Source organism: Rhamphochromis longiceps, linkage group LG11, assembly GCF_057381845.1.
Source record: "Rhamphochromis longiceps isolate RC_006_pf linkage group LG11, R_longiceps_female_GT1.1, whole genome shotgun sequence".
Taxonomy (NCBI): Eukaryota; Metazoa; Chordata; class Actinopteri; order Cichliformes; family Cichlidae; genus Rhamphochromis; species Rhamphochromis longiceps.
Window position 1 is genome coordinate 13,122,476 of NC_140567.1, and position 22,616 is coordinate 13,145,091.

At 40.7% G+C, this 22,616-nt stretch overlaps 1 protein-coding gene across 6 annotated transcripts in view; it reads right to left on the reverse strand.

The window, feature by feature from the left end:
• Positions 1-22,616, reverse strand: part of LOC146658656 (RNA-binding motif, single-stranded-interacting protein 3-like) — a 132,991-nt gene that overhangs the window by 85,623 nt on the left and 24,752 nt on the right. For 4 of the 6 annotated variants that reach the window (XM_085422363.1, XM_085422361.1, XM_085422366.1 and 1 more), the window contains exon 2: positions 8,057-8,235. In XM_085422363.1, the coding sequence (XP_085278489.1) occupies positions 8,057-8,235 (179 nt within the window). Of the gene's footprint in view, positions 1-8,056; positions 8,236-21,516; positions 21,724-22,616 lie in introns of those variants that run through there. The other 2 variants (XM_085422365.1, XM_085422364.1) reach the window with 2 other exon arrangements.

Here is a 22,616-nt window from a genome sequence, read left to right on the forward strand (position 1 = left end):
ACTTAAAACATACCAATAAAAGACTACAAGGAGCCAGAAAGGAAAGGTCAGCACTTCCTTATCAATTACTTTCCATTGTGCCTAAAAAATAGAGAAATTTGTTCTGAAAAATATCTGGGGATGTAATTTTACTTCTAATTTAAAGTAATTCTCCAGGAAGCAAAAAAAAAAAAAATTGGTATAACCTACGGCTACATGTGTAACTTTCATTAGAAGAAATTAGATTATTTTCTCTATTTCCTAAGCACCAAATGGAGGGTTACACCTATTATTTTCATTGTCAATTATTCTGTTCTTTCTGTATTTTAACTGTATTTTAAAGTAAATTTGTATTGACAGGTTACAGGCTAGAAGTTTGAGTTAAATCCCTGAAAAGTCACGGTGAGCCAAAAGAAAAAACATACCCTTATTAATTCTAAGGTTTCAGACAACCCTCAGATGAACACCACCACAAGGCTTATTACACAGAGTCCTTTAACAAAATACTTTGGAAAGAGAAACAAAATACATTTTCTGTATGACTGTTTCAGTCTCTTCAGTTCATTGAGGTCTGTGGACATTTGTTTATGCACAGCTCTCTTTTTTCAGTCAGGATGAGGTCTGGACTGACTGGGCTATTGCAACATCTTAATTTTTTTCTTTGTTAACTGTTCTGTTGTAGATTTCCTACTTTGCACAGGATCATTGCCCTGTTGCATGAACTAATTTGGGCCAAGCTTTTGCTGTTAGAAAGACGGCTTCAGATTTCACCCTAGAATACTTTGGTATACAGAGGACTCGATAGTTGACTCAGTGACTGCAAGATACCCAGGTCCTGTGGCTGCAGAACAAGTCCAAATCATCACCCCTTCTCCACAGTGTTTGACAGTTGGTATGAGGTTTTTGTGCTGATTTGCCACAGATCTCTATATTGGTCTTGCTTGTCCAAAGGACAGAAGTCTTGTTCCAGAAATCTTGTGGATTCTTCAGATGCGACTTTGTAAATCTAAGCTGTCATTTTCTTTTTAGGGAGAAGAGGCTCTTTCTTGGAAACCCTTTCACACTAGTTCAGGCTTTTTCCTAATTGTATTGTCACAAATTTTAGCATTTTACACACTAACTAAGGCCTGTGGAGTCAGATGTAGCTCTTAGTTGGGCTTTTTGGGGCAAGGGAGTTGCCATTTCTCTGACCCAGAGGTCACCAACACGGTGCCCGCGGGCACCAGGTCGCCCGCAAGGACCACATGAGTCGCCCGCGGGCCTGTTCTAAAAATAGCTCACCATAGCAACTTACCAGTTAGCTGCATCTATTTTTATTTTTTCTTGCCATTTTTTTTTAAATCACAATTGCATTGGTGTCAATTTGTTAGAGATAATATATTTTTAAAAAATTATTATTAAATATTAGATGAGCTCTAGCTGGTCTCCATGGAAACAGTTGCCGTGAAGACCAGCAAAGGTGAAGAGATAAGGAAAAAATGGTGGAAAAAAGAAGAAGAAGAAAACATATCATTGTCACAGTGAATGGGAGGAAGAGTTTTTTACCACTGTGAAAGATTCATGGGTGTGTCTCATTTGCGGGGCGACTGTGGCAACGGCAAAGCAGCACAACGTGGAGAGACATTTCCGAACGTGTCACACAAGCTACCATGCTAACTACCCAAAGGGCAGCACACTGCGAGTGGAAAAAGCCCGCGAGCTAAAGACAGGTTTGAGCAAAAAAAAACCTCCCAAAAAGCAACCGAAGCTTCATTTAGAGCTACACATTTCATGATTAAGAAAAAGGCATTTTTAGACGGGGAGGTTTTCAAAGAAGCAATGATGATAATTGCAAAAACTATGCTTAAAGACGAGAAATATGGAAATGATATAATCTCCACTCTCTCCGATGTCCAGCTGGGGGCAACTACAATCGTTAGAAGAGTGTCGGCTATGTCCGGGAACTTGGCCGATCAGTTGGATCAGGATCTGGCAAAGTGCAGGTGGTTTAGCATCCAGTGTGACGAGTCCGTGGACAGCAGCAGTGCAGCACAGCTGATGGTCTTTATCCGGATGGTGTTTGATGGTTTCTCCACAAAAGAAGAACTTCTGACACTACTGCCGCTAAAGACAACTACGAAGGGAGTTGACATCTATAACGCGGTGAAGGAGTTTTCGCGAAGAAAAAGGTACCGTTGGAAAAGCAGGTATCAGTGACTACCGACGGGGCTCCTGCTATGATCGGCCGACATACAGGATTCATCGCTCACTGTAAAGGTGACACAGAGTTCCCAAACTTCATGCAATACCACTGCATCATTCACCAGCAGGCGTTATGCACAAAGGTGATCGGCTTCGAGCACGTAATGACTCCCGTCGTGAAGATCATAAACAGCATCCGCTCCAGAGCTAAACAGCACAGAACATTCAAGGTGCTATTGAAGGAGCTGTCAGCTGAATATGGTGACCTGCTACTACATACGGAAATCCGATGACTCAGCAGGGGACGGATTTTGCTTCGTTTTTTGTCACTTTTGGTTGAAATCAAAGAGTTCATGCAATCCAAAGGGGAAGACACATCGCCGCTGGAGGACACTGAGCTAACCTAAAATCTGTTTTCTTTGGCTTCATAGAAATGCTACAAAGCTGAATAACACTGTGCTAAGCCAGAGAAGAATGTCTTTCTGTAGCATCAGTCTGGGTTAGTTTGGTGGGGGGTAGAGCTGACTTTTAGAATGACAGTCTTTCAAGGATGAGCCATGTGTCTTCCTCAACACATGGAAACTCCTCCGAATCCTTGCCAAGACCACTGAAATTGACAGCATTTTCTAGACTGCCGAGATTTAAGGAGGGATGTCGATACGAAACTCAACGCACCCCGTTTTGGCAGGCTTGACAAAATCTGTGTGCAACCCTGTCTGTGTGTGAGTGAAGTGTTAATGACAGTCCTCAGAGGGCCCTCACAGCATCAGATCTGTGTTTTCATTCCCTTGTGGAACACAGTCAGCCTATGGATGCTCACCGTTTGATGTCTTCTGAACCACAGTTCCCACCCACACCAACGTGCATCATTTCTGCATCTCTCCAGGATATCCAAGAGTGTTTATATACATTATGTATATGTACGCGTCCTCTGCGTTTGCAAATTGTGCGAGTTCTGTCAGAACTTGTGCGTTTGTCTGCATGTGTGCGATTGTGCATGCATTAGTGTACGTGCAGGTTGGTCTCTGTGTGTGGTAGCTCCTAATTGGGGATCCGATACAGCTGTCTTGTCTCTCGCATTTCCCTCATTTTCCTCCCTCTCGGCCTGTTAGACTCACACAGGCAAACACAGAGGGAGGACCGAGACAGCAATGCTTCAGAAGTCTTCAAATCCATTCCCCATATGTAGTTTAACATCTTTAGGCACTATGAAGAAATAAAGTCTTGGACTGTTTCCATGATGAAAAGCCAATGCGCTGTGAGTTTAGACGATGGCTTAATGTCACTGAAACATTAGGTTTGTCTGCCAAAAGACCTTTCCATGAAGTGTAAATCATAAGCTCCCAGGCTCTCCAGTTAGGTGGCACATTCAAGAGTTGGCATTATAGCAGAAAAGTAATTTGTGTCCATGACAGAGTAAACAGCCACTAGTATAAGCAACAAACAAAGAGCTGTCTTTTATCAACTTTTTGTTTGCTTTTATTAGATAATGCTGTGTGGTGATCCATGTCAGACCAAACTCTAATCTGAGTTAAATATAGTTTCATCTCCACTTCATCCTAACCACAACGCTTCAGATCAGATAGTTCAATATTTCATTTAGGATCTTACAAGCAGAGGGTTATTTTTAACATTTAAATAATTTCTAAGACATTAAGGCCTCGAGAGCATCAGATCCAACATTATTTGCTCAAAAAGAAGAAAAAGTCATCCAACAGACTTCTTTAGTCTTGAATAAAGCACTACGAGTTATTCTGTGGTGCCATTAAGTGGTTAAGAAAAAAAAAGCCAGACTGCACAAAAGCCTGGAAAAGGAATATAGTCATTTTAATAACAATATTTTGCTGCTTTGACACGTCAATATGGAGGCTCAGGAAAAGAGCAGAAGATCTTACTGGACCAATACTGGTGCATGATATATGTAATACAGCTGGTTATTAGTCAGGCATTTTTTATTTATTTTTTTTACAGTTGCTTTGGTTTAATTCTTGAAATAAAAAAATTTAAATAAAAAAATTAAAACCTTCAAAATATAAGGAGCCCTTTCAATGCTCGGCGAGCATTTGCAAACATTTTAGGTTGAGCCTGATTAATTTATCTGTACACTGTACACTGGTAGCTGACATTTGCCGATGTACCACAAGAAGCACTTCCTCTTCCAGCTGCTAACTCTAAGGCAGGGGTGGGGGAACTCAAGGGCCGGTGTCCTGCAGGTTTTAGATCTCACCCAGGGTCAACACACCTGAATCAAATGATTAGTTCATTACCAGGCCTCTGGAGAACTTGGAGACATGTTGAGGAGGTAATTTAGCCATTTAAATCAGCTGCGTTGGATCAAGGACACATCTAAAACCTGCAGGACACCGGCCCTTGAAGCCTGGAGTTCCCCCATCCCTGCTCTAAGGGATGGAACAGTGGATCGTTTGCCTCCATCACCTGCTGGCCCAAGCGCACGATCTGATATCCTCGTGTCGGTGTTGTTCCCATATCATCATAATAAATATTGTTCCAGGTTTAACATTGCAAGTGACCAATCACATTGTTGTGACATCATACTTTTGCGACTTTGGGGAAAAAAACACCTTAAAAAAAATCTACTTAACTTGCGAAAAACTGCCTCTGTCTGCCAATCCAGCAATTTGAATTTGTTGCATTTCAGCAGTATCCTGGTCACTTGCAATATCGAACCTGGAACAACATTTATTATGATGATGTGGGAACAACACCAACACGAGGATATCAGATCATCCGTCCCAAGCATCCTCTGTCATAAAAACCCCCTGCATATCATTGTTCACTAAATCCATGAACTTTCTGTGGTCTTTCTTTTCCTCCAGCATTGCAGCTTCACAAGCAGTCTTTGTCAAATAAATCCACTATCACTTCTCTAGCCCGCACATGTCCCATGTTCATCTCAGGCTTGCCTCTCTAACTTTATCTCCAAAGCTTTCAACCCGAGTTGTCCCTCTGATATACTCATTCCTGTGTTGATACCTTGTCCATCCCAGTGAAAGTCTTGGTGTCAGCTCTGCCTTTTCATTTTTTTTTAACATTTACAACTCATCATGTTTTAAAATCTGATAAATGCAAACTGGACAAAAACCCTTTGAAAAAAAAAAGTTATAAGTGCTGACTCCAACTTCCAATATAGGGGAACTCTGATCTCTTTCCAGATGCTGGTAGATTAATTGTCACTTTCCAGGGAATTTTTAGAGGTCTTAAAAATACTATATTCCTCAGGCTCTAGTTTAATCACATTAAAAAAATGACTAGGTACAGGTGTTTACAATATGGTTACAGTTTGAACAATATGGCTCCCATAACAGATTTCTCTAGCAGCTGAACATTTTTAATCCATGAGTTTCACTCTGATGTAATGAATAATATCACGGAAACTGAAATTTAAGATGGAAACTCTGAAATGTGTGGACAAAAAGATATTTGTAAGGTTTAAGTTTCATATCCATCAACCTCATGATTTTTAAGATCATCATGAGCTACACTGCAGGTTTTAACCACAGATTAAGTTATAGATCGATATGCAGACAGACAGCTGGGAATCAAGCGTGAGAGAGAGACAGAAAGACAACAGGGGGAAGTGAAAGCAAGTGAGTGAGAGAGAGAAATTGCCCTTGTGCTACACTTTAGATTCCGCTCACGTTCTGCTCTGTCCCCAGACGTTAAAAGTGTGTCCATAGTTTTGGCGACCGGGGGAGTGATTGGAAATGTCAGCTGACAACAGCACTTTTCACTGACACTCTGAGAACTGGCACGGAGACAGAGAGAGAAAGAAGGGGGAAACAGGGGTGAGGGAGAGAGGGAAGGGCGGACAGAGAGGAAAGGATGGAAGGAGGAAATGAGGAGGATGAAAGAATGGTAAGGGTGTGTGTGATGCTGATGGGAGGTTTGGTACAATCAAAAAAAAAAAAAAAAGCCATGGTTGGCGACCAATTATGGATGACACTGAATTGAAAGAGTGTGCATGTCTGTATATGTGCATCAGTGTAAGTACTGTCCTCCTGTTACTCACTGCAACTGTGCATGAAAGAAAGGCCTGTTTGTGTGTGCATGCGTGCATATCATGTAAGTGACTGACAGGAAGCTGCCACTCTATTTCCAAAAGCTGGAGCAAGTTAGAAACCCAACACTATGATGCTGCCCAACAGCACACGCACCCCTCCCCTCCTCCATGACCTTTCCTAAATGTTACTGGCCACTTGGCACACTGACTGGGCCTCTAATGAAACTTTTATTGGCCCCCATTTTTCACCCCGTTTTTCCAGAACTGCCTCCAGGGCTGAGCTGAAATACAACAGGCTTGAACTGCAGCTGACACACAGAAAGGAAAGATACAGTGTGTGCATATGTGAACGTGTCTTTGCATTTTATTTTTTATCCGTCTTCTCTGTTTCACAAAATCTATACAATCAAATTGCTTTTGAAAATATTTAAAGCCCATAGCTTCAAGACAAGCAATCACTATAATTATTAACATACAACTCACTAATTACATTTGATATTATCGACCAACATAAGCTAGAAGGCAAATAAGAAAAGCAGGTTTAAATTGTTTACAAAATTTAAATGGAAAATGGCAGCAGTACTAATATAGAGCTTTTTACTGTAACCAACCACCAAATCTCACACACATTCATATAAGCGCATTTTTCCCTCCTATACCAAAGCACCTTGTCTAACATTCACGCACACATCCTCACTGACAGATCCATCAGAGGCAACTTGGGGTTCAGTACCTCGCCCAAGGATAACCTCGAGCCAGGGAGCGAACCACCGACGTCCCTATTTGTAGATAACCCACTCTACCACCTGAGCCACATTTGGGATATGTAGGGATTAAATGCGCAGGACCAACTTTTAACACAAAGAAACAATAGAAAAGGACAAAGCTAGATACTGAAATTAACAGAGTACGGCCCTATTACCTGTCAAGTGTTTCTGCTCTTGCAGCTTAAGTTACTACATTCAGTGATTAATCAGGAAAAGTACACTACAGTATTATCACAGCCGCTGTTGTGTAGTATTATTATTCCAATTACAGATAAATTGATATTTTTTAAATGTCTATAATAATTAGCTTTTAACAAATGTGACAGGATCCCTTAAAAAGAGGAAAAGAAGCTTAGAAAAACAAAATCATGTTGAAAAGTCTCATCGTTTTTTCAAAACAGTAACTCTGTATATTTCTGAACCTAGTCTAAATCTGATTAGGCACTATGATGAGAACCCTGATCTAAAATCTGATCAGGAAACAGCTGCCTAATGGGTTAAAATAAACGCTGGATCAGAGTTTGCTCAGACGTAACAAAGCTGCTAAAAATGAAAATATGCCTTCATCAGTTCCAATGGAAATCTTTTAAATCACTCTAGATACAGCCATTACTAAAATATTCAGATGTTTATCAAATATAGTTGCTGCATCAAGTCATCAAATTTTAGATTGAACTGGTAATTTGATGCAATTTAATTTCCCACAGCTCATTTATATTACTATTAACATGGAATGTGGACTGATCCATCATATTGTCATCCATGTGAGAAGTAAATCTTCGTGTGACTGAGGAGTTTCAAGCCTCCACCGATGGACAGGAGGATTATCTATCCTTGTGTGTGTAGATGACGCAGGGCAGAAAGGAGCGGATGGGCTAGGCCCAGCTGGGTTGTGTCTTTTCCTCTGAGGAAGCAGAGAGGAGGAACACAGGGGTCAAGAGCAAATTGTTGATACCCATTATAAGCTCCTGTCACACTCACGCAACACTAATTACCACAAGCTGAACTAAACTGAACTGAGCAGGAATGAACTGAACTCAGCTGTATTGAGGACGTTTAATGCATCTGCAGAGCGAAGGCAGGGACAGTAGAAGAAAATAGAACTCACGGCTGGCAGAGTTTGATGAGGTCCTGGTCGGTGGTGGCAGGCGGCAGGCCTCTGATGTACAGGTTGGTCTTACTAAGTTGCTCCACTAGCCCTCCTCCCTGACCTCCACCACCACCTCCTCCTCCTGTGTTGCCAGGGCTGGGTGGAGCCATGGGTGGAGGGGGAGGGGCATAGGACTGCTGCAAAGACAGAAAAACACACAGAAAGGCAAACGTCACATTAGGTCTTTACTGTTATGTTTGGTGTCACATGAATCACGTATTTGCCACAAAAAAAAGTACTTCACTGCAGATTCCGCTCCTCAGCTAAATTCCATCTACCAATCTCACATCCACATCTTTTCCTGTCCCAATTATCTCTTTATTCTAGAGGAAGTACATAAAATTAGGAAAGCAAGAGATCTGAAATTAGTCCGTGATGTTCATGGTACCCAACCACTGGGGCTTGCCCAAATAACAATAGCGTGCTGTGCTGAATCTTCACATAAGGTTCTGCACATAATGACAAGGCAGTAGGGACTTCCTTTCAGCGCTGACTGAAGTGTAAAGGTGCAGTGACTTCTACAGTGATTTAGATAAGGAAATGTTTCAAACCATTGATAATTTTCATGAAAAACAGGTTTGTTTGTGTGTGTGCACAAATCAGCAAACATTAAAAGCAGCACAAATTGCTTTCTGGTTGTTTAACCTTAGTTACAATGCAAGCAAACGTAGACCAGAAAAATGAAAGATATTCAAAACATCTCTTGTAATGCAAAGGTATCAAGCCACTGTCAGGCAAGAAAGTCTTAAAGCAAACACCGCTATAATTTGTATTAATAAATTTATGCCATGGGTGAACCGAGCAGGCTGTACAGCATTTAAATCAAGCAAGGTCCTTTTATCACCTTTAACTTACTCAAACATTTCCTATTGGCCTCCACTGTCCAATTACACAGCTCAATACTGACTAAATGGCTTAATAAGATGACCATTTCTGGCAGGGAGAAGAGCAGTGCAAGGATTAATGAGTGCCTGGCACTGAAGGCACACCCACCCCTGCCTGCCCGCTGCCTTAGGCAAACTATTAGGTTAAGTTTGGAGGAAGCAAACAAGCTTGATGGCCCATATGACAGCAGCATTCAAAACACTCCGTCTGCTGCCTTGGAGGAAAACAGCTACACCGCAAAGATGTGTAGTCCCAGTGTTGGTTCCACTGTTGGAAAGTGGATAGAACAAGTTCAAGAAGCTGCTGCAGCTTGAGATGATCACAGCGCAGCAGCACTGTGTGCCGTAATGACGAGAAAATGAGAGACAGGAAGAGAAAGGATAGAGACAGGTAAGGAAAGGAAGCGTGTACATACTTAAGGTGAATCCTGTATTTGGAGTTGTGTGTGGATATGTATGCACAATTGCAAGGAAGCTTGTGTGAGCTTGTGTGTGCGTGCACGAGTGTGAGCCGGTGTTTGTGATAATGACAGGCTGTCACCACAGAGCAATGTGGAGTCTGAGCCAGCTCTGATATTAATCCATTACCTGTATTTTCTCTCAGCTGGTGCACAAATCCTAACACACACTCAGACGCATGCTAGCAGCTCAGACAGACAGCGCTAACAGGATTCAACACATGTATGGAAGACACGCAGGAGTAAAAGGAGAAGGCGCTTATGTCATTTACAGGCCAGCACCTCACACCAGCAGCCAACAACGAGCCTGTACACTTCAGCTCAAACACAAACAAAGTGCAGAGGTGAAAGAGAGGCTATGCTGGGTAATACTTCAGTTTAACAGCTGGGACAAATAATACTCTGTATTACCAGTGTCTCTGAGATTTGCAGTTTGATGTTATTTCCTGAATAACTTCAATTTAGGGCTGCGCCATACATTTTTCACAATACCACCAACAAATTTTTACATGATAATGTCAAAAAGATGTCATATCGTTGCTGTAGCAATGCCACACATTTACATTTACCAGTGCAATGAATGAAACAATTCCAAGCATGTCAGAGAGAAAGAATCATTTTTGGCTACTAAAACAGAAGCGATTTTAAATCACCTCCAAAGCAGCACGCTACTTTGCAAAATATGCAAGAAAATTGTTCCCGGTAATGTGGAAACAACGAGTTTCACCATTTGAGGGAAAAACACATCGAGTACAACAAGGCTACAATGGAGCAGATACTGATATGCGACGCAAAGGTTAGAAAAAAAAAAAAAAAAAAAAAAGACCCAACCAAGCATTGCAAGCTGAACTCCGTATGACAGGATGGGCAAACAGTGAATGCAAATTACTGACACAGTTAAATGTTGGAAAAGCAGAACTTTACAGAGCTGGTTAAACAGCTTCCCAGGTATAAAGTATTTTTCAGTTTTACTATGTGACCATATTGACCAGGGTCCTGAAGAGTTTATTGTTCAACTAAAGCAGCTGGGCTACTTTTGCTCTAATATTTGGCTCATGCTATGTCGCCCCTGTTGAATTAGAATGCTTCTGCTACCGGTCCTCATTTCAATAGTGTCACACTTTGAATTAGGTAGTGTGTCATCAATGACAATAACTCGCAGGAAGAGGATGGAAAATGCTCTTCATTTACTTACTGCTGCTCTCATGCTCCAAACATAAAACATCGTTTATCATTTTTTCTGCATCATCAGAGGCATCGTTAGTGCAAATTTTCTTTAAATATCGTGATATCTCCAGCCTCTACTCCTAAAGCAGTATTCACTGAGAAGAATATTGATACTGGCTCAACAACTTTGTATCAGCCACTTCAGACACAAAACAGAACTATATAATATACTAAAATGTGCTAAATATAATCAATTCCTTAATTAGTCAATCTAGTTGACAGGACATAATTGCCTATATATTTTTGAGTCATAGACAAATGGTTTCACAATTTCAAACTTTTTAAAATTATGGTCATTTTACACCATTTTTGACAAACAAAGCTAAACAACCAATCATTAGAATCAACAATTCACGTGAAGTCTGTCATAAGTGTGCTTTCTCAGGACATTTTATAAAAGTTTATTGTATAATGTGTCACTGTTAGAGGAAAGTAAAGAAGCGCATATCTTTTTTTCCCCATGTGGTGTCTGCAATCACGATATTGGAAACCTCACCGCCTCAAAGCCTGAACTGTGCAGCGGACCGGCTCGATATGAGCCTTTCAACAATGGGTTTGTTTACCAACCTCCTCGGAAAGATAACACAGACACATGGTTGATGGGGAGTGTCAGACACATAAAAGACACCGGGCTGAAATCTTATGGAGAAATATCACAGGGGTAAAAGCTATACATGCTTAAGATAACACACTGCACACCACTGCATGGTAAACACAATATAAGCTCATGAAGCAAAACCAGACTGTTAGACTATTAACAAACATGCACACAGTTAGCCTTATCTTTGTACATTCATTTCATTACACTGATCTGGAGCAGAAAGAGTCTTTCTTCACTCCACTACGCAGATGTCCAGGTATGCACAAATGTACAAAACCTCTCCCCTTCCCCTCGTGTTGCTGACACAACACACACACAAACCTGATCAAAGGCCTTGCCCAGGGAACCTCTTTCAGCCAATTTGTGCAGCTGTCAGGGTTGGGCTGATAGTGAGCTGTGTATGTAATGTGTCAGAGACTGTGATAGGGAAATCCTTTGAAACATTAAAATCGTTCCGTCTCCCTCTCTCTCTCTAGCATTCACACTTCCACCTCTCCTCTCTCCCTCTTTCACTGTCAAGCTCAACTCCACCATCGCTCCGTCTCTTGCTCTTATCATCTCCATCCTTCCACTTTCCCATATGCTTGCTCTATATTTCTTCCTCCTCTGTGCTTCCCTCCCTCCGTGCTTTCATCCAGTTTCTCTCTTTTAAGGATTAGTCTGCAGTTGCTGTGTGTGGACTGAAGGCTGCCTCTCAGCTGGTATTGTTGACACACTTAGTACAGTGGAGCAGTTCTCACACTGGGAAAAAGGCTCAGAGGCAGCGACACAAACTGTCACACAAGGCAAACACAGTCACTGGGATTATTGCAGATTTCATGCACAACTGAGTCCTGAAACACAAACGTGCTGCGAAATATTACTTTAGTGTGACGCACATGCATGCTGCTGACTGATGCTGGTGTACATTTCAGAGCAAAAGCAGAGGAATTACTATGAAGTAGTTACTTTTTTCAAGGCACTGGCCGTCCATCGGAAGTCCAAAACTTATGAGGCCATAAGTTTTGGACTTAATTGTATTTTCACAAGTTTTACCTGAAAGTAATAAAATGACAGATTTCTGTAATTTAAGTCCCAAAGAGTCACGGTGACAGATCTCTTTAATTTACTATAGCCGGGGTGCACATAAGTGGTCCGCAGGTGCGCATTTGCTGTCAAAATAAAAAGACGTGCACCAGATAAGAAGTTGCAACGCGTGTTTGTGTACATATAAAAGGCAGTGTTTTTGTCAGCTAGAGTGGGATTTTCACAGCATATTCTGCACCACATCTCTGTGCGTTCATTATTTGTTTGAAGCCAGCTCACCTCCTGCAACCACTTTTCCGAGAATACGCGTTTCTTTTGCGGTTCGGACTCCTGACATTTCTTTGGAGGTGGAGAAACACCAAAGTAATTGCTTAAAGGAGCTTGCTTCTTCGACATTTTTAAGAGTTCTAAACAAATGTCTGTCCTCCTCCAGAAAATCTAACGTACACAAACACGCGTTGCAACTTCTTATCCGGTGCGCGTCTTTTATTTTGACAGCGAATGCGCACCTGCGGACCACTTATGTGCACCCCTGACTATAGCGCCATTTCTTTATCATGTAGGAAAATGGACATCAAAGTGGGCTGTATGTGGTCCACAATGGAAAATGAGTCTGACATGCCATGTGAAGGAGATCCAAGCTCTGTCACGTACCAGCTGAGATCGACCCCACTTTCAGCTCTGTTACTCTATTCCTTTCTACTGCAGACTTCAAGAATGAAGTTCTGTATCATTTACATTTCTAATACACTTTAGAGTCACATTGCTCCATATTTGCATGGTTTTATTAAACACATTTGCTTGCTTTGTGAAGATGCAGGAGTATGATTACCCTTTGTGTGCCTAACTGTCTGACAGTAGATGTGCTAGCATTGATCTTCATTTATGCTCATCATGACAATGATATTTCACACTAGTCCTTGCATGTAGCAAATAAATAGAGAAAAAGCAAATGAGAACTATAACAATAACAATAATCTGTTGCATTTCTTTTTAAAGTGTAATGAAAGGATGCCTCAATCAACCGCATCGAGGTTGAATTTTACTCAAAAAGGGAAAAAAAAAAAAAAAAATGCAGGAATATTTACTTGTTCCAGCTACTGAACTCTCGTCATGGCAGTAATTCCTGCAAAATAACTTATTTCATTGTACTCTGTAGAGTTTTCCCATCCACCCACCCAAATCTGCCAATCTCCACTTTCCCGCTATTGTTTTGCTTTAGGAATAATTTAAACAGAATACATTAAACTCAGTTCTTTAACTTCTAAACAATGAATAGCTACTGAAAAGTCTTGTATGTGCAGAGGTGTCTTTGTGATGATCAAACTTATCTCCAAACTTATCTGCAACAACATTAGGGGAGGGGGGAAAAACAAACTAAGTATAGATGTGGGTGAAGGTATTGCACAACATCGCATACTGGTGAACTTTGGATGACATGAGGGAAGACAGAAAAAAAAACTATAGAAGAGGAAAGGCTGATAAAGAGTGTTAAGTAAGAAAGGATACGGGTAAAGCTAAAGATACATGGGACAAAGGAAAGAGGCGGACATGGGAGAGAGAGAGAGGGTGGTTCTGACCTCTTCTGATGCTTCCTGAAACAGAGGAAAGAATGCGAGCTATTTTTGGGTCCAGTTCTAAGATTCTCTCTTACTCACTGTGCCTCTAAACACAGCAGCGGAAGGGTTTAAGGAAGCGCTTATGAATACAGTACATCCGAATGGAAACATGGCACCCAATATACTGTCCTTGTTTTGATATTACACAAGCAGCTAAATTAAGCCTCGGCCAGTGCTTCTGTCAGAATGCCTGAAAAGACAACAAATCATCTTTTCAGGAATTCATAAATGTAACTTGATTGTCAAACTATTGTATCCAGGCTTTGTTTCCTTGAAAGATGTGGCTTCAGGGTGCAGCTGAATATTAAAGCTCTACACAGAGTGCTTTACATTGTTTTTAATGAAGGAAAAGAAAAATAGCACATTTACTGTAAGTTAGGGGAAGCGGAGAAGACTGCAGAGAGTTCAGCTAATGCTGTGCACAGGTATAAATAGTCTTCTTGGAGACAAGCCTAATGATATCCAATACAGAATACTTGCTTGTTTCCAAGTGTCAAGCTCAGGAATGTGTAGGCAAGAGGTGTAGCCCAGCCTGTGATTAGTCTGGAGAGTAAATGATACGCCTGGGTAAATCACACCGTAGGGTTATTTAATAAAACTATCTCCATTAGCAGCCGAGTTCCTAGTAAAAGAAGATCTGCAGTCCTTTGTCCCTACATGAGGTGCAACCTTGATTCAACAGATGGTCTACATGCTTTATTAAGAAGAAAATATGCAGATAAATAGTCAAAGTGATAACTGTGGTCAAGATCAAGACAGTACAAACAAGAAGCACTCCAAGAGCACAAACCCAAACCAAGGCAGCTCACCCTCTGGGCACTATTTACTTTTAAGGGAATGGTATTATACTGTTATCTTTGTTCTACTAAATGTACTTTAGGAAGTGCATAGTGCAGTTAAAAAAAAAAAAAAACAAGTGCAGGCTTTTGTTATTTGCCCTTTTTGAAACCCATTTTAATCTACTCCAGGGCTTGCAAAATCGCTAGCCCGATGTCCCGGGGCTAACGATTTTTCCAGTCGGGCTACCAAAATCTGTGTAGAGAGCAGCAGCACTGATTGGTGAGTGACGATTATTTGCGCACCAATTCCTCTGGCATCGTCTTATCACTCATTAGCTTACTATTCAGACATGACAAGTGAAATCTCCCACAGCAAGCTTAAACATGTGAGGTTGATTGCGCAGAGATTTCAGTAGCAGGTATTTTAGTTCTGCTCAGCCAGATAAGACAGGTCAGGGTGAAGAAGGGGCAGCCAAAGAAAAGCCAACCACAAAACGGAAAAGTTATGACAAATCAGACTATAAGGCAAAAAAAGCGCAGCTTTTTTGGTTTCATGGACAAAAGAATTTCTGTGGCTGGAATATGACGAGCTAAATAACATGATGTTCTGCCAGGTGTGTTGTGAGTCGACAAGCACCTTTGTTACTGGGACCAGTAATTTTAAGAAAGACCCCATCAGAACCCATGAGAAATGCAAGAAATGCATTATTGCTCAGTCTGCAATATCTTTCCCAGAACAAACAGCAATTGCAAAAAACATTCTAAAAATGAACCAAGCACACAGAAGAAGTCCTGAAAAAGCTGTTTAGAACAGCGTACCATGTTGCAAAGAGTGAACTACCTTTGGCAAAATTTAGCAGTCTTTGCAAACTTCAAAAAGCAAATGGCCTAGATCTTGGTTCCACTTACCTCTTACCAGTGACTCCAGTGGAAATGTCAGATTCAGGATCTGGCACAGACTGATTCATGTTCTACACAGTTCTTACAAGGTCATAGAAATTTCTGTTCAATGAGAACCAAGTATTTGAGTTGATGATTGTAATTTTTATTCAGTTGTTGTGATTTGTATTTTAACAAGTTTTTGATTAATTTTAGTTTCTGTTACAATATTATACTTTAATGTATAATATTGTAATGGAAACAAAACGGGAAACAAAACATAAATTGCTCTTTTTATTCGGGCTACTTAAATTTATTTTGGGATACCAAAAACTGAAGAGTGCCGGCCCGAAGGGCTACCAGGGATTTTGAAATTTTGCGAGCCTTTTACTCCATAAATTTTTGAAGATTATTTTATGATTTTTATTATTGGTGCTACAGGACATGTGTAGCATTTATTTTACTGTTTAGTAAAATTATTTCCAATGTTTTATCATAAATATCAAATACAAAAAGATTTTGATCACAAGTCTATTATATTGAAAATAAACCCCTTCAAGAACAATGTAAATGTAACGTAATTAAACTGTTGACTTTGTATGACAAAGCCATACTAAAATACTCAAAGTATGCCACACCAAAATGATCTTGTCAGTCTGTAAACCTATTGTCATTTTAAACAGCTCTATATAGCATTGTCATCACGTGGACCTTCAGATCGTGGTTCAGAGGTCCAGGCTGTGGCACCCATACACATACAGTATTGTGCCAATGTCTGTCATATCAGACCAAGCATTATATTTAGCATTATATATAATTGTAATACTAAACCTAACCATACCCTTTGAGCTACCATAGCACGGTTATTGTAATTGAAGGCTTCCTAAGTTCAAAGGCATGCTCAGGTTTTACCAGGGTGTCTGCAAGTTTCATCAGACTACATCTAAGTGTGAGGTCAGTCACACCAAAGAGTTTCACTTTAATTAAAACAGAACATGAGCCAATCAAAACAGTCTGACCTATTTAACTTGCTGCCAAAGCAAAAGTGCAGCAGGAAACTGCAGCAAGGTGTTTAATATATAGACTGTTTACTTAATATATAGATGCAGGATATTCGACTTGAAAATTGCTCATATTTTCATCAAAATGTTTTCGTTGTCTAAATGATAAAAATCTCAATACTTTGTTGATCTATCATTATATTTAATCTGCTGCCACTTAGTCTTTCTAGAATCTTTTTTTTTTAGCTTTTCCCTTTCTCCAGTCTCCTCAGCCACCACCTTCCCATATGAATCCTTCTCTACTTCTCTCAGTCTCCTTAGAAGATCAAGGTCGTCAAGGTTGCTTCCCAGTGGAACGACATGTTCCAGCCTTTTACCTCTCCCTCTCTCGTTAACATCAGCAATAGCAGCATCAACAACACTTGGGCTGTCATAAACATGTTGCACAAGCATCCCAGGAGGCATGCAGTTTGGACTTTGTGCTCACAGGCCTGGTGGGAGATAAAGAGATGATGGAGAGAGGCTGTGGTAGGTTGCTGAACTCTCAGCGAATTCCTGCGGCTGTGTTTTTGAGAAGGTCATGGGGAGGGTAGTGGGTGGGTGGGTCGAGGAGGGGTGGTTCAGGCTATCTGTGCATATACAGGCAAGCTGTGATTGATTCAAAGTTGTATTAGGCTGCCCACCTATTGTTCTGGAGACCAAGGCTGAGTCACCGTTGGTGTGTAGGGTTATGGGAAATGTTGAAAAACACAAACATATGGCACTTTATCTAAATGCATTTGCATCTCAAGTCAGACAGCAATTCACTTGGAAAAAGGTAACCTAAACACAGAGTAATGCACCATTACATTACAGCAAAGAAATTAGAGTTGAAAAGCATCTTTGAGCCTTCCCATGTGTTTTCTATTAAACAGCCAGCATCCCTGCTATTCTTTGTCAATTGTGCACCTCACAGTTACCAGCTGTTAAGTAATACGCCCAATTGGTGGTAAAGCAAAACATAGCATGTGAATATCAGTGTGGACGATGGACTTTTTTGACCTGCATCTAGAGCAGGGCGATATGACCAAAAATATTTATCACGATATACATTTGAAAATTTGCGATACCAATATAACTGACGATATAATTGACTCTAGACAAAATACTTTACAACTCCACAACTTTATTAGTGCAAAAAAAAAAAAAAAAAACCATCAAGAATTTAACAGTGCAAATGCAAATTCCTCGCTGACAGTTTAAGCAAAAGGCATTTCCAGTGGAAATTGACCGAAATATCCTCAGCATAACCATGTATAATATCCACAAAACTTAAAAGAGGTTATACACACACAATACAGTAATATTATGTTGAAGCGCAGTACGTATCACTCCGCGTGGCTCCTGCCTACGATGGCCGTAATGCTCCAACAATCCATTAAGTAGTGCGGGTTCGTGGCTTAGCAAAGTCGTACTAAAACATTGACAGATTTTCGAGCGCCGTGTACCACTTAAAATCATTTTGAGGTCAGTAAACACAACCAGAATTCATACATAAGGCACACGGGATTATAAGGTTTGATTTTCAGAAAAATCAAAGGATTGATTTTATGTGCGCTGTATTTTCCAAAAAACACTGTAATAACGACGGTCCGCTAGCATGCGCTACCAAAAATAGTGCTGTGGTGTGTATCTGACGGACGAAAGCTAAACCAATTCCACAACTGAAGTTGCAGCATTTTTACAAACCAATTCTGGTTCATCAGTTTCATTCAACAATCCGCTTTCACCCTTCTCATTCTCCGTCACCGCCATGCTTTTTCTGCCATGTGCGGAAACAAAGGCACTGTGCACGCGCGTTTAACCCAGATTCTATCACGATATTTCATTTTCTTATCATTGCCCAACATTATACCAGTATCACCGTGAACGGTATGATATGGCCCAGTTCTACCTGCATCTGATGTTTTTGGGTTTTGTTTTTTGTTTCTTTGGCTGTAATCAGTGTCTTAACATTTTTAGCTGCCGATCTTAACCGTATATTTATCAAGCTGTAGCCATAGCAACAAACCTGCTGTTATAACCACACCTTATCATGTACACAGGCACCTGAATTGTATATCAACAAGAATGCACTTGCACTGTAAATATGCTGGAAAGCATATATTACAACAATTACCGCAATATTGGCAGTTGTCTAAATAATGGAGTTATGTAACAGCGTATGCCTCAAAGAGGTTGGAACATTTTCCCAACCTGTGTGATCTTCTGCTGTATGTAACAGAAAATGGGTGCATACTGCTCTGACTGTTTAAAATGAAGGTAGTTTGAATTCTGTGTGTCAGAACATCCAAAGAAATATATCTGGCCAAGCAGGTGCTTCCAAAAATGAAATTTGTTGGTTGGTGGTTAATGGCTAGCATATAGTATGCTCAGATTTGGCAATACTGTCATTTTCCTTCAGTAGTTTTCATTTTAAGAAAGGCTCCACCAGTGCAGGTACTGTATTTCCCACCAAATACATCCTGTAGGTGCGGTGCACACACTGGCTCAGATTCAAGTCCTTGGTCAAGCCATATCCTTGCACATGTGCCATCTCTGCTGCCTGCCACAATCACAGCAACTTTCAAATCCAACTACAAAAAAAGGTTGACCTTGTATGCTTTTTCTAAAGAAAACCCTTCCTGAGTGACACCCAACAAAAACATTCCACTACATTATACTTCAAAACCCACCCAGATGATTTTATCTCCACCTCTCCGAGTATATTTCCCCTCCAAAAAAAACAAATCTCATTCTACATTCTTCCTTCTAAATTGCATGACCTCTAGCATACAAGTTACAAAAAGAGGAAAAAAAACATGCATATTGAAGAGGCGCATTGCACAAAGCTCTTTTATTATGTATATTTATGCAAATTCAACGTTAGTTTATTCAAGAAAGTCTCTCTCGCTCCTCCTCTCATTGCCCCCTGGTCAATGTGTTTCAATCCGGCAGTATGTATGAAAAGCGGTGGCAGACAGGGTTGGTGAATCATGAATGGTTTAAAACAGACTTCTACAAAAAGAAAAAGTGCAGAAGTTTCATTGATCTTCAATGACCCCCCTTGAAGTTTAAAATTAAGTAATATAAAATATTGCAGAGTTCCATCTGTAGTAGTACCTCTTTTGTGTCACCGCTAATAAACTCTGGATGTCTCCTGATAAGGTGAACTGTGTATTCCATCTGCAGCTTATCATCCTGCAGTGATTCTATCCGTCTTTATCTTATCGCCTACTTCTTGCATATTAATAACCTCATCCTGCCCCCCACCCCGTCCCTCACCTCTTTACTGTTCTTGTCAAACATTTTCCTTCAATATATCATCTCAGTCAGCAGTCTCAAAAAAAAAAAAAAAAAAAAATCTTTCCCTTTCAACTTTCTCCTCTCCATTCCTCAGTTTCCAACATCCTCTGCCCTGTCCTGTTTTCCTCATCCATCATCTCGTTCCCTTCAGTCTCATCTTTCTTCCTCATACCCACCCTCTTCCTATCTGCTGCCCCCTCCCCTCCAGCACCATGCAGGAGATTAAAATATGAGGAAACAATCAAGCTCTGGCTCATTAGCATATGAACGGGAGGCCGACAGGCAACTGCAGACACGACGACAGAGCCCTGGAAATCCACCGCAGAGGATTTTTTTTTTTTTTTTTTTTTTTTTTTTTTTTTTTTAAATCCCAGGAATGACTTTTTACCGTATTTTGTTGAATGAGACAGAACAATCCTCTGCCAGTCTTTTCAGGCAGTCAAATTACCATCAGAATAAGAGGGCATAAGAATAAGACAGAATGCTTATATAGTGTCAGGTCAAAGAATGGAGACTATAGAATAAGTGTGCAGACAGAATAATGTCTCTCCACAGCAACAATGAGAAGCTGAAAAGATAGGATTTGGTGCAGTCCTGTATGTGTATCTGCATGCGTCTGAGTGTACAGACTGGTGTGTGTTGGGTTCATCATCTTACAACAATAAGAAACAGTGCGATAAGAATTATCGTTCAGTAATTCCCCAACATGCGTGTCTAGGCTTGGGTGTTGGGGGTGGTCTACTCTCATTAGTGAATCAATTAAAATGCCAAATGCAGCAACATCAGAGGTGGGGACATACAGTACATCGAAAAATGCAAGGCAACAGAATAGTAACTTGCTACATTATTAAAACAAAATTTTTTTAAAAGGTTTGTGCGCATATTCAACATTGTAAAGATGGATTTTAGAACAAAAAGGTTTAGATTCACTAGCCCAAATTGCTTAAATTAAGTTAAGACATTCCGATTTACTGCCACAATACATGGATACATGACATTTTTCCAGGTACTGCCATAATGCAAAAAAAACAAGCCTAAATACCTGTAATACACTGTGTACATTAATTCCATAGCCTGAATTCTTTAACAGGGTTGTCTTTTCTCAAATGAGGAGCGTTGAGGTGTGCACTTACAGTAACAATCGCCACTGTAAGTAGAACACACTTAAAAGCCACACAATATTTTTTTCTGCAGTGATGATGCCAACTTAATATGCATGAAGACCAAACAATATTTTATCAGTGCCTGATTAAAAATAATAATAAGCAACTGTTTTATAGCTGGTCACGATTAAAGTCACCATTGTTGCTGACAAATCTCACTCTGTCATAGTCTGCACTGGTCATCTGTCATTTTCTGTAATGCTAACATTTTCTGTTTCGAGGAGGATAGGGTGCAGGTCTCCATGTTCCTGCTCTTCGGCCTGCACACCTGTCCCCTATTATTCTGTCACCTGCTCCAACACAGAGTCTCTGCCAGATTGTTGTCCTACCGAGCGGTAATCAGACTTCTCTATGGCTCTAAGCAAAACCTCAGTATCTCCCATGCTAACCCCCTTGTGTTTCTCCTCCAGTGATTCCTCTGTGGCTGAATAGTAGTTACAAATCCAATTTCACTCACCTGTTTCTATTGAGCTGGCCTGCCTTCTCTGGGAAAACTTTGTCAAATACTAAGCCTCTGGACTTACCTGCCTCCTCTGCCACTCAAACCCTGATCAGTGGCTCCTCCCACAGCTCACCTCACATCACTTCCAAGTAAGACCTCACAATTTAAATGTGCTTTTTGCTCACAGCTTTGGACTCACTCATACTTTGGACTGTCTCCAACGCTCATCTCCTCTATCTCAGGATTGCTGTCCCAAGTTGCCAGAGACTCCTTCCCATGAACATCCTGTTTAACATTCCTTTTGTGAAGACACCTGTTGTGCCAGTAAAATCTGTGAACTTTGGGCTGTTGTCTCCTGGGTCCTGCTTAAGTGCCCGTTTTATGGTTACTTCTTTCATGGCCACGACATTCTCCAGCTGGCTGAAAAGTGCTTTGAAGTCCCTCCCAGTCTGCTAAGGCGCCAACATAGCGCCAACATGCAGTTTAAGTGCATCTATGCCCTTAAAACAGCAAAGTATGTGCTTCTAGAGACAGCATTGTACAGCTAGCTGCTCAGCCATACTTCAACACAATATGGTACCCTCCACCATCATCTAGTAAACATAAGAGGTTATGTTTTACTACCTTCTGTTAAGGAATAAGTTTTAAAGGGAACACAACCTAAGCAAGTGGCATCTTTCTTTACCGCATATCCTATTTTGGGTCATTCTCCCAACCATCCTTCGCTAGTATACCAAAAAAAGACATCTCTGAATGCACAACATGTAAAATCTTCAATTAGTAGAGATACAGCTGCTCAATATGCACGAGAATCTCAGGAATTTCTTCAGCACCTTGTTGATTCTGCGCCATAAAGAATTAAGGCAGTTCTGAAAGTAAATAGGTGTCTAGCACCAGCCTGGTGTGACTAATAAAGTGGTTGGTGAATGTAAATCTTCAAGGGTGCTGCAGGATTTACCTGTAGGAGCAGTGATGCAGCATCAATGCACAACTAAATCTATGCAGTCTTGGCTATTGACATAAGGTTCAATAAGCTCCTCCACTTCAGATTCCCCAGGTCTGACTTAAATACACTTATCTTTACCTTTTGTTCTCTCTGGGTCACCGAACATTTA